This window comes from Amblyomma americanum, chromosome 3, assembly GCF_052857255.1.
Source record: "Amblyomma americanum isolate KBUSLIRL-KWMA chromosome 3, ASM5285725v1, whole genome shotgun sequence".
NCBI classification, from domain to species: domain Eukaryota; kingdom Metazoa; phylum Arthropoda; class Arachnida; order Ixodida; family Ixodidae; genus Amblyomma; species Amblyomma americanum.
Window position 1 is genome coordinate 38,194,075 of NC_135499.1, and position 12,501 is coordinate 38,206,575.

Below are 12,501 nucleotides of genomic sequence, written 5' to 3' on the forward strand. Positions count from 1 at the left end.
TTGACCTAGGCTGCTCTTCTGCTGAGCTAGTCTTCGGTGTTCCCTGCGCCTCCCTGGGGAAGTATTCTCTCCTGTGTCTCCTCCGCTCATCCATGATGCTTCCCTCTACCCCCGAGGCCTGCGCAACACATTTCGCCACATTACTCCTGTCATCTCTGCTGCCCGTCACACTCAGTCCCTGTTTGTCGGCCAGCACCTGGGCTTCTGCCTCCATGTCTTCGTACGGCATTACGACACCCGCCCACCCCTTATGCTGGCCTATGATGGACCATTCCTCGTGCTCCATTATGCGAAGACCTTCACGCTCGACATCAAAGACCGTGAAGACGTCGTGTCTGCTAAGAGGCTTAAATCTGCCTACATTGCCGCTCTTCCGCCCGTGGTTCCTCCAGTCAATCTCGCGCCGACTGTGCCACCATTCTGTGCGACCTCCTCCAAACATGTCCGCTGGGCACATCCTGTGCCGTCCGCTCTACGGGGGAGGAGCCTTGTAGAGCCCCTCGCGCTGCGCCCTGATCGCAGGCCGCGGCGAAGGGAAAGAAGAGGTTGGCGCCAGGCCGCCGCCGCCCGAGCATCGCAATAAAAAAAAAAATCAGCTCGAACTTCAACGCTGTCGGAGCTGGTTTTTCGTCGCCTTAGCTCCGACAAGTACGTTGTACTTCACATTACTTGTGCCTGCAACGTTTCGTACACGTCAGAGCAGTATTTTCATTTTTGTTCTTTTTATGCAGCTGGTGCGTAACATTGCACCATTCCTACCATATAGAGTGGCCTACACGTCTATCAGAGGGCAAAAGCTTAAATTTGTGTAGTTTCGGCGACCTTTTAGAGCAGCGTAACGCTCCTTGCAGTGGGAATGTCCCAGCAACCGTTAGCAGCCCTCACGCACTAGGCATATGACGAGAGCACTGCGTGCTGTACTATAAGTGCCCTTTGGCTGGGGCCTAAGCATATACATTTCACTTGTTGATTACTTCGTTTTTTCTTCCGACACTGATCAAAGTCTTACCATGTTGAAGGGTTAGCTACGAGACAGAAAGAGGCTGCGGAGTTTCTCTGTCTTCAACTCATGCAGGCGGCATTTGTTCAGATTATGCGCACCACTCCTGTGATCTTGAGCGCCCCTCCCCTACGTGGCGTGCAGCTCGTCTGTAGTCCTAATATATCACTGGTTCAACTAGCGGTGGCAGCCTGCTGCTTATCCGTGCTTTCTGCTGCATCCAGTTGCATGGGTGCAAGTATGTGTCTTCAGCAGGCGAGTTTTCTTACGGTGGTAACAAAACTTAGCCTACCGTTCATGAATCCTTAACGAATTTCCTTTGCCGATCCCTATGCATGTCCCATCCCTGGTAGTTGCTGCGCGATGACAGCGGAATATGGCGAAGTTTCAAAACTGACTTGAACTGCTTGCATATATATATATATATATATATATATATATATATATATATATATATATATATATATATATATATATGTATATATATATATATATATATATATATATATATATATATATATATATATATATATATATATATATATATATATATATATATATATCATCGCGCAGCAACTACCAGTGATGGCACATGCATAGGGATCGGCAAAGGAAATCCGTTAAGGATAATTCATGAACGGTAGGCTAAGTTTTGTTACCACCGTAAGAAAACTGGCCTGCTGAAGACACATACTTGCACCCATGGAACTGGATGCAGCAGAAAGCACGGATAAGCAGCAGGCACATCTGCCACCGCTAGTTGAACCAGTGATAGGACTACAGGCGAGCTGCACGCCACGTAAGGGAGGGGGGCTCAAGATCACAGGAGTGGTGCGCATATATATATATATATATATATATATATATATATATATATATATATATATATATATATATATATATATATATATAATATATATATATATATATATATATGCTAACGTTGACGCTTACCTTAATATGTTTTGAAAGGGAAAATGGTTAGGGCAGTTCAGGAATTGTTACTAGAACTTGCTTTCAGCTTCCACTCTTCATCACCTGTGCTCTTATTGTGACGCAGCATCTTTGAATTCGACTTTGGCAGCGGGTGCGTCGCCATATTTGTCACATGAAAATGATATGCTAGTCTGCCCCCCCCCCCCCCCTACTTTTAATGCTCATGCGTTAATATGCGCATGTGCGAGTTCACGTCCGAAAAACAAGAGGCGTTGCCACAGCAAGGCTGGAGCATAGAGTTTCTCAATATTACTTAGAGGGAAACCAGACGGCGCTACACTTCATCCACTATGAAAAGGCGCATCTGTCTCACATTCTTTATCGAGCAACAGAATACTTTTAAATCCAGCTCAATTTTCTTTAGGAATAACATCTCAACTGAGCTTGTCCAGCTCACTACAAAAGAGTTTGGTTTATGGGGGTTTAACGTCCCAAAGCGACTCAGGCTATGAGAGACGCCATTGTGAAGGGTCCGGAAATTTACCACCTGGGGTTCTTTGACGTGCACTGACATCGCACAGCACACGGGCCTCTAGAATTTCGCCTGCATCGAAATTCGACCGCCGCGGCCGGGATCGAACCCGCGTCTTTCGGGCCAGTAGCCGAGCGCCATAACCAATCAGCCACCGCGGAGGCTTCTACAAAAGAGTGTATTTTAGGCAATTTTGAAGAAAAAAAATTAGTCCTAGGTATATTAGTTGATTTCTTTAAAACTTGCTACAGCATTAATCACACGACGTTACTCAGAAAACTAGACCGCTATAGCATACGTGGTGCAGCCTACTTTTTACTACCTTCTTATATAATAAATAAAACAGTTTGCCTAAATAAATTCTTTCCTCTGCAGTCAAGCCCGTCATCTCTGGAGTTTCACAAGGAACCCTACTAAGCCCCTTCTTTTTATTCTTTACGTTACAATACTGTTAGCACACATCCGTCTACAAAATAGAATATCTATGCCGATGTTAGCAGTTTGTTTTTCTCCGGTCATTCAGGCATTGAACTACACAACCGTGCTAACCCAACCTTGGCCTGAATTAAACACTGGGAGTGTGAAAAAAGCTTAAAACGATATAAACAAAACAAAGAATGTACTCTTCTACCACAGAAATAAAGTATTCAAGTTGCCCCCTCTGGTACTCAGCGACACAGAGATAGGAGATAGAAGTTGTTAAATCTGTGAAATGTTAGGCGTATATTTTTCTCAGGATATGCCATGGGATGCTCACTGAGAGCGTTTAATCATCAATATCGGTTTCATACGTCGACATTGCTCAATATTTCCGATTTCAATGAATATTCAGTTTAACAATTCACTTTTCCTCTATTTTAAATTATTGCTGTGTAGTGTGGGCAACTAGAACAGGAGAAAATATTACGAAGTTTTTGCTGGTTAAAAAGAGAGTCATCAGACGAATTTCTAAAGCGCCTTACCTCGAGCAGAGAACACAATTATTTAGGCAGCTGAAAATCGTTAACTTGACAACTTTGTATAAGTATAGACTTTCCCTACTATATAAGCAAGATACAACCAAAACGGCCAATGAACTATCGCTATTAGCGGCGCTTCAAAAAACGTAAGTACTTAGAGCATCCGTAATCCTGAACGTTAGCACGTCACTGGCTGCCATACGAACTACGGCAGTCCGATGCTTCGCTGCAGGCTTGCTAGCTTACTGAACCAACACTCATCCAATATTGGCAAAGGTCTCACATTTCTTTCCTTTAAATAAATACATGAAATGCTTCTATGGAAGTTTGTGCATGTTTCCGCAACAGCTTTTGCACCGCCTTTGTGCTCTTCGACTACTGCATGCATAGACTACTAAGTGCGCAATTCCACAAGGAAAATACGACGTTGTTGCACCTATTGAAGATTTGTTTCTATAGCTACAGCTCTCTTATAAAAGGTTATTTCTCCCAGTAGTACAAGCGCCTTTAAGCGAACATTGTTTTACTCCGCATGTTTCTTTGTCTCAATGTCAAATATTTTGCCTGATGTACTTCGTGCATGTAATGCAAGATAACCAATGGTCCCTAAGGGTAACGGAGTGGATTCCAAGGGAAGGGTTAGACTCAGATTCCATTGCTTCAGTCTCACTAACGGATGAAGCCGTCGTCGAAGACACAGCAGCGGCAGCCGTCGCTGCTAAACGTTTTCCTTTCTCTCCTGGTCATGCTTCCATTGCTTCGCAAGTCTAGCTTCTCTTTTTCCCCCAGTTTCAGCGGCTGGTGCAGCTCGCGCCCTCTGCGGTACACTTTCTCGGCGAGCTCTATCGACTGGATGATCGGACTGCGGCGCCGAAGTGTTGACACCGTGGAGGAAGAATTTATAGTAGCGGGCGGCAGAAGTTAGTTGGCAGGATAAGAACTCTGTGAGTGGCCTCAGCTGGCACATGACAGGGTTAATTGAAGAGTTAGGGGAGAGGCCTTTTTCCTGCAGTGGGCGCTGTCAGGCTGGTGGTTATGATGACTTTACTGTAATACGGGGGCAGTCGCTTCGTCAAGCTGCTCTTGGAAGCAGCTTCTTTGCGTCTGCTCCATATCTTGTGCCCAAGAGAAAATAAATGAATAAATAATAAAATGACGCAAAAAGATGACGTTTTGTATTTCCCTTGGTTGCTGTTCGGCATGACGTGCGGATACGGCCAAAACAATACGACTCTCCTCTCTGAAAACCTCAACGAAATGCTGTGAAAGTCTCCATACTAGCCTAGCACTTGTGTCAAGCTTATTAAAGAAGTGAAAAACGCTATTTAAATAATTTAATCTGCGCTCAGAGAAGAGCATCGCAGCGCAACTGCGAGCTCTAGCTCTGCGGGCCAACACTAGGCAAGCCAAATAAAAAACCCATCTTTCCGGCATTCCCGCCATGGATAAAGTGCACTTCAAGGCACTCGCACAGACGATGCCGCCAGCTTTCCCTCCAGGTAAAACTCAGTGGGTTGGCGTGAACACGGGGCAGACATTCCACGGGCTGCCATGACTTAGGTCAAGAGGGTTCCTACAAGCTGAGCACTATCGCGACGCGCCTTCAGAGTTGAACCCCATGAGACTACGGCGGCGAACAGCCAAGTGCAGAGGACGCGCTCACCTGGGCGACTGCAATCTCCGGCAGCACGGTGTAGTTGCTAAAGGTGCTTGTGCCCATGAAGTGGTGCAGCTGCTTTCCCTGGCACGTGAACCGCGTCGTGCCATCCGGCATTACTCCGCGGTTCTGGGTGGCGCTGCAGGAGAATAAAGAAGTGAGCGCCGCCTGCTTCTGTTTGTAGAAGCCGCCACGGCACATTTTGGCCGCGCAGCGAACTGGGTCAGCACACCGGGCTCTTCGATGCAACGCTACAAAACACTGTCGGGTGTTGAACAAGCCGGAAAATGCACAATCGACTGCGCAGAAATCGTACGCTATGCACGCTCTACCACTGCTGAAAACACTTTGTCAAGTGGCGAGTTTGCAACCTCGCCATTTCAGGTGAAATTAACATGGCACTGCCAGGGTAAACAATGACGCACTACGAGTCAAATAATATCAAATTTTTTGCACCATAATTTTGGTAGGATGATTCATTTTACAATCTAAGCATGGAGTGCTTTTTGGTTCTCCAGGAAGCCTGCTGAATCAACAGTTTGTAAAACAATCCGCAGCAGAACAAAAAAAAAGAAATATGCATCAAAACATATTTACGATGCATAATATTGAAAGTTACGGACACGAATTGAGCCCTCAGAAATACAATTCGGGCAAAAAAAAAAAGAACACCACAGTAGCTTGAATTGAGCCATTCCGGAACGACTGACCGAATATCCGCTTGAAAACAAAGCAAAAGCACCCAGAAACCGCAGCGCCGAGTGCTGCTATCTGCTGCTCAGGTGACACGTCGCAGTGCTAATGTTTTTTTCGTTGCGACTCTACACCCTTCCAGATATTTAGTAATAGACGCCAGCGTCGACCGGTCGCTCGATCAGAGCCCTATGTTGGAGCGATTAGGCAACCTCGTCGGAAGTTGGCACGTGCTCGAGAAGCACAGAACTGGGCGACCGTCGTCTCCTAAGATTTTCTTAAGCTGCGCTGTGCCACCCATTCTTTCCTTCGGTTGTCGGATTCAGTTGGCATATTGAAGGCAAACGACGATGTGGCGTTGACGGCTAGCACCGTGCTCAGCATCTCTAGCGATTCTCGAAATCAACTATTTGCTTGTTTTTATATTAAAGACATTTAGCAAAACGCAATCTGCGATTCGCAGCCACGAACTGGTATCTCGAGGCGCCGGCTACACATGAGCAGATGGCCCCGAGGGGCGCACACTTGTCACTATGGAGACATAGATCAGTTCTTATGGAACCGGATAATGGTAACCTCTCACTCTCTCTCTTTACTACAGTAGCGTTAAGGCTCCCATTCTGCAGAAAATCTGGCGTCGTCATCGGCGTTGGGAATGAAAAATTCCCGAAGAAGCAACGTACGCATCCGCTGATTGCTGGGGACGGTTCAGGCACACGCGGATCGGCAGCCCCTGATAACTATAGTTGCAAATTTCATGTGTGTGCAAATTTCATCTATTCCTTAATTAGTGCTTCCGCAATTGGTGCCTGGTCCGTCCAGAAGCAATGTCGGGTAGTGATGACCAATCGGAGTCTGATCAAAGTGATTCTGAAGTTCACTAAAGTTCCATCCACAATAAAGGAAGTCGCTGATCTTCTTCTAAAGGTTTACATCATGGTCCTAACAATGGACAAAACTGTTAGAAAGGAACTAAGTACACCGAAAGAATCTGTTAATTTCATTATTTGACGAATTCAAAAACACTCTGAAAAAACAAACAAAAAGAATTGCAAGAGCAATTCGTCTGAAAAGTGAGAACAAAGCTCTTTAAAGTGACTTTGAAAAGTGCGATATGAGCTAACCGAGTTGCAACAATACAGCCATCGCATGAATCTTTCACCACGATTGCTCTTGATATCGGCGCAAAGGTGGGCGTCTCAGTGGCAGAAACTGATATTGATGTAGTTCTTAGGGTCTCTGCGAAAGATAAGCCGCCACATGTTGTCAAGTTTGCTTCTGGCCGCCTTCGTGACAGCATGCTTGAATCTGCTAAAAAGAAGCGTATCGTTGCCTCCGATCTTGGGCTGCCTGGTAAAACGCCCATATACGTTAATGAACATTTGTGCCCTGAAAACAACTTGCTTCTGCCTAAGGCCATTGCAGTAAAGAGGAGGCACAACTGGCAATTTGCGTGGGTGTCACGAGGAAGGATTCTTATGAGGAAAAACGAAGGCTCAGATGTGATCCGAATTTTGTGTGAGGGTGATCTTGAACAGATAGCCTAGTCCTTTGTCGAATGCTGACAACGTACGTACGTACATTAACGATAGTTTTTTTTAGCGCCAATAACCTTTTTGCACTGCAATTTAAGAAGCATCCACAAAAAATTTCATGCCTTACGCTCTTCTTTGACTCAATAATACTGTCATTACGATGGTATAGTTTTAACAGAAACATGATTACTAATTTATTTTATTACATACCTCCCTATACCTTTCTCTCTCGTACTCGCGTTACTAACACAAGAGAGGTGGCATTGGTTTGTACATATGGAGTGGGGTTCCATACAAACAATGTACTGGGCCCGGATTACGGAACTCGCTCCGACCGCTCTACAATTGAGAGCGCTCTAAAATGCCCGCTCCTATTGGCCGCCGGCGCCATTTTGAAAAGTTGCGTCACGGGAAGCTGCAATGGCGTCACGAACAAGAAAAAACGCATGACGTTGCACAGCTACTTATGCCCGCGGTTTTAGACTGTTTTTTGCGACCGCGAAGAGTCGGTCTAAAGAGTTTTAGAGGGAAAATGGCGGCGGCGGCGTCGTCTGCTATTTATTGGTGGCGGAGGCGGCAACGTCGGCGCCAGCAACTACGAAGCACGGTGTACGAGGACGCGTATGACTTGCCGGACGAGCTGTTCCGTCGGTTATTTCGACTCGATAAGGAGAAAGTGGAGTGGTTAGCGGCGAACTTGCCGACGAACTGCGAGGCGTACGGACGAGCGCTTTGTCGGTGCGGCGGCAGGTGCTCTGCGCTCTCCGTTTTTTTTTTTTTTTGCCTCCTGGGGCTTTCAAGTGTGCGTCGGCAACGAGCAGACCGTCGGCCTCGCACAACCGACGGTGAGCAAGTGCGTGCGGTGTTGCTGAGGCCATCTGCAAAGTCGGCGCACAGAAGGGATGGGTGCGTTTCCCGGCGCGCCCCGAGGAAAAGGCGGCAGCGAAGGCGACCTTCCTTCCCCGCGGCACCATCCCCGGCGTCGTTGGCTGCGTCGACGGCACGCTGATTGCCATCAAAGCGCCGTGGGGAGACCCAGCAATTCGGGCAGCATTCTGGAGCCGCAAAGGATACTACGCGATGAACACCATGATCGTGAGTAGACTGGTGTTCTGACCGCATGGGTTCGAAAGCCGCGACCTCGACAATGGAAGTTCACGTCCAAGATTGTCTGCCTGTGTTTCTCGCAGATCTGCGACGCAAACATGAAGATCCTCGCGGTCGACCCTCGCTGCCCGGGGTCCTGTCACGATGCCTTTTCTTGGCGCTACTCACGGCTGCGTCGGAAGGTGGAGCACGGGCTGCTGGAGGATGGAGAGTTTCTTCTGGATAAGCAGCCTATTGATCATCGGGCCACTACGACAGCATGTATTAAGCTACAGCAGTGGCTCATACCTAAATGAGGCGGGTTATAACATGGATGACATGCAACAGTATGATGTATCGTATTTATTTTAGTGTATTTACTGTTACTGCTGGTGCAGAGGCACAAGAGACATTGTTATAAAGTGAATCGTATTTAAAGCGTAAAACACCAAGGCAAAAGAGGTGTGCACATAATTATTGTTGTGTAGGATATCACAGTACATCAGTATATCCTAGAAAGCTGTGCTTACAGAGGTACCCCTTAGTCATGGATCTTCTGCATGCCTATGAATTCTGGTTCAGCCTACTGGTTTTGAGCTGCTTGGTATGCATCATTTATTTCATAGACAACAACACACTTCACTGCAAATTTTGGTCGAGCAGGAGACAGTGGATATCCACTGGAGCCGTGGCTGCTCACACCAGTGCCAGGCAATCCTGGTGCAAACACTGTAGAAGGGCAGTACAACGCAGCACATTCCTCAATGCGATGTGTTGTGGAACGCTGCATTGGCGTTTTGAAAAGCCGCTTCCGGTGCCTTCAAAGGTACCGGACACTCCACTACGAACCGGAGCGGGCGGTGGTCATTATTGCAGCATGTGCTGCGTTCTACAACATCTGTCTTGAAGAAGCCCTGGCAGCAGACGAAGGCGACACTACTGATGACCATGGCAACAATGGGCCACCTCTGCTTGCCGGGTACTTGGCGGGGACAGGATCCCGCATGACCTACCTGCGTGGTAGAGCCATGCGAGACCGTTATCATTGGCCTCTTTGGCCCAACTCGTCCGCAGAGGCAAGCACGCCTGCAGATGGTGCGGCGACAGCAGCAGCGGTAGCAGCAGCGGCAACAGCAGTACCACCGGCAGTAAGCCCTAGACCATCTGGCAGCTGTGGCTGCAATGACTCACCATGCTGGCGTGGCGAGTTGTCGTAGCCACTCTTGCTACGGGCAGTGCCATTGCCCTTTGTTAGTGCGCGAGCCCGTCTGTGATATGATGACTTTGGCCACTGGTAGCCACATTCCAGCATTTGTAAATTACTTTTTCTTACATGTGCTTGAAAGCCTCCAGTGGCAAGATATGAAGTGCACACACCAACTGCTGCTCCACCGACATTGGTCACCAGCATGCCTTTCAGTGCATCAGCAAGCTTGCCGCACAGCTACTGCACTTTCTCCTTCTCAAGTCGAAATACACGCTGAAACAGCTCGTCCAACAAGTGAAATGCATCCTTGTACACCGTCTTTCGCCGTATCTTACGTCGACGTGCCCATTTAGGCAAACAGTTCCTTGTGGTCACTATGTGTTTGATGAATGTGCACGAGGAAAAAGTATGGTGTGGAGACTGCTAGGCACCAGTAAAGCGTTTGCTTTTGCACCACGTTTATTCACTGGTCACAATAATTTCTTTCGCCACAGCTGTTCATATTAGTTTCCCAACTGTAACACTCAGCAGGGAAACAAAAGCATGCAGCATCAACAGTGATTTGCATATGCCTTGTCGAATGCTACGCAGAGATTGCACAAGAACAGTTGCATCTTACACTTTGTCCAAACGGGCGAGTTGACTGTACATTTTTAAGGCGAACAGTGCGAAAGACATAGCCGGAAAGCAGAGGAAACACAGGATGAGCGCTCGTCCTATGTTTTCTTTGGTTTCCGTCCAAGTCTTACGCGCTGTTTGCCCTTTAAAAAAAGCTTCATCTTGACTGCCAGCTTGAATGCTAATAATCACAGGTTTGGCATGTTGTGCATACCTGTAGGCCCGATGTAGCCCTGGTTTGCACTTTGCTGAAACACATTACATAACTGGTGGAATGCACAGCAAGTGCTACACAAGACATTCCTCTTCGTAGATTTTACTGGACTAAAAAACCATGTTTCGTGTACAAGACACACGAGTATTACAGACGATGATGCCAGCATGGCTGCGTTTGAAGTTGTAAAGGGACCCACAAACGAGAGCCATTAACATTGTTGCATCATACCTTTAACGGCGGAGCTCAAGCGTCCCCCAAAATTTTTTTGCCTGCATTCAACACTAGTTCAGAAGTGACTTTGGACGAATGCTGGCTAGCTTCATTTTTCCTCGTGTCTATTGAGGATAGAACATTTAACAATGCACACAATGGACGCTGTACGGAAAATCAGGTAAAGTAATGCGAAAAAAAACGACTCAGGAACATGCAAAAAAACCTTAACAGGCACAAAATTGAAGTGTTGAAAATTTATCCACAATCCCCATATTATGATGCCCTTCATAACTACAGTCACTTCAGAACAACTTTGCCCCACATAATGCACTTGCCCACATATTGTAATAAAAGAAAACAAGCACTAGAAATGGCACCTTGTGCACCTGCCACAGCTGCAGGTAAACATTTGAAAGGAATAGAAAATAAAAGAGTATAGGAGGCTTCCGCATCAGGCAGAGCTTAACTTACAGAACTGGAAGAAAATAAACAGTGTGAAGCATCCGGGCCTGCAGAGATTACAAGAAATAAAAAAATGATGCCATGGCACATGGCAGAGATGATCTTGAATAAATACAAAAACAGAAACCTGACAGAGAAGCAAACAATGTAAATAAAACCAAGCATAAACCAGCACTTCAAAAACACAAACAAAAACTGGTACATCTCTGCGACTGGCAGAGAAGCAAACAATGTAAAAATAAACACACAAAACGGAAATTTTAAAATGCAAACTAAAAATACTTCAATGAGTCTGCACCTGGCAGAGAAGTAAAAATGTTCTTGAATAAATATAAAACATATGAAGCTCTTCTTTCATAAATATAGAAACACAAAAATAAAAATGAACAATTCAATGCGGTGCACGTGGGTCAAGCTGCTTTTGCAGGATCAGCGTCAGTATGTTGACGTTCTGGATGAGCAGCTCTTGCTGCCCATTTGAAGCCCGCACAGCAGCTGCCACATCCTGCATAGCCTGCATGTAAAACAGCTCCAATTACAAATTATTACTTTCAATCAATGTTGAGGTCTCGCTTAAGTATTGTGTAAAAGGTCAGGTGCTGAGATATTTAGCACAAAGTATGGGTGTAGAAGACTCGTGTCACTTTAATAAACTCAGCTTTCCCAACCACGCCCAAAAAGATGCGTCAAAACAGAAGTAGAGGTGCTCAAGAGAGAGCACTGATATTTATGTTTAAGGTGACAGTTTCTACTGTGAAAAGTGCAGTGTGCGCAGTGAATCCACACCTCCAGCATGCTCTGCTGAAACGCAGCGTCCTGGCGGTTCCGGTCCTCAGTAAGGTCCGCCAAACGCCGTGATTCGTATAGCGTCTGCCCCAGCACCTCATCGGCCTCATCGTCTCGCCATCGCTTGCCAAGAAGGCTAGGCGTGGCACGCGATGAGGGCTGCAGTCGGGGCGCTGGTGTGGGCTTCAGTGGGGGCCTCAGTGGGGGCTGCGGCGAGGGCATCGGTGTAGCTGTCAGGAAAGAAAATGTGCTCATCACGCAATGCTTCATGTGGTGGAATAAGCAAAGCATTTAGTACAATGTATTAGATGACTTGACGTAAATATACAGGACAGCAATCTCGGGCAGCATTGCTGTAGCATATTTCATGTGCACATTTGCTAGACTACTAGGAGATATCGCAGCCTCACTGCAAGAGAAATAAACATTTTGCACAGAGTTGCACAGAGAGAGTTTTGTGGATAGTGCAGAATCACTGCACTTATTTGGCTACTGCTGTAAATGGTGTCAGAACGGATAATGCTATTACTTTAAAGCAGCTGCCAGAAAGAGTAGTATGGAGCTTGAATAATGGCAAGCCAACTCACGGTCTTAGGGGCT

General features: G+C 46.6%; 1 protein-coding gene across 1 annotated transcript in view; it reads right to left on the reverse strand.

Annotated features, from left to right (window-relative positions):
- LOC144123685 (alcohol dehydrogenase class-3-like) overlaps window positions 1-12,501 on the reverse strand; it is a 177,781-nt gene that overhangs the window by 125,312 nt on the left and 39,968 nt on the right. Inside the window, exon 5 of the mRNA XM_077656467.1 lies at window positions 5,091-5,223. Within this exon, the coding sequence (XP_077512593.1) occupies window positions 5,091-5,223 (133 nt within the window). The remainder of the gene's footprint in view (window positions 1-5,090; window positions 5,224-12,501) is intronic.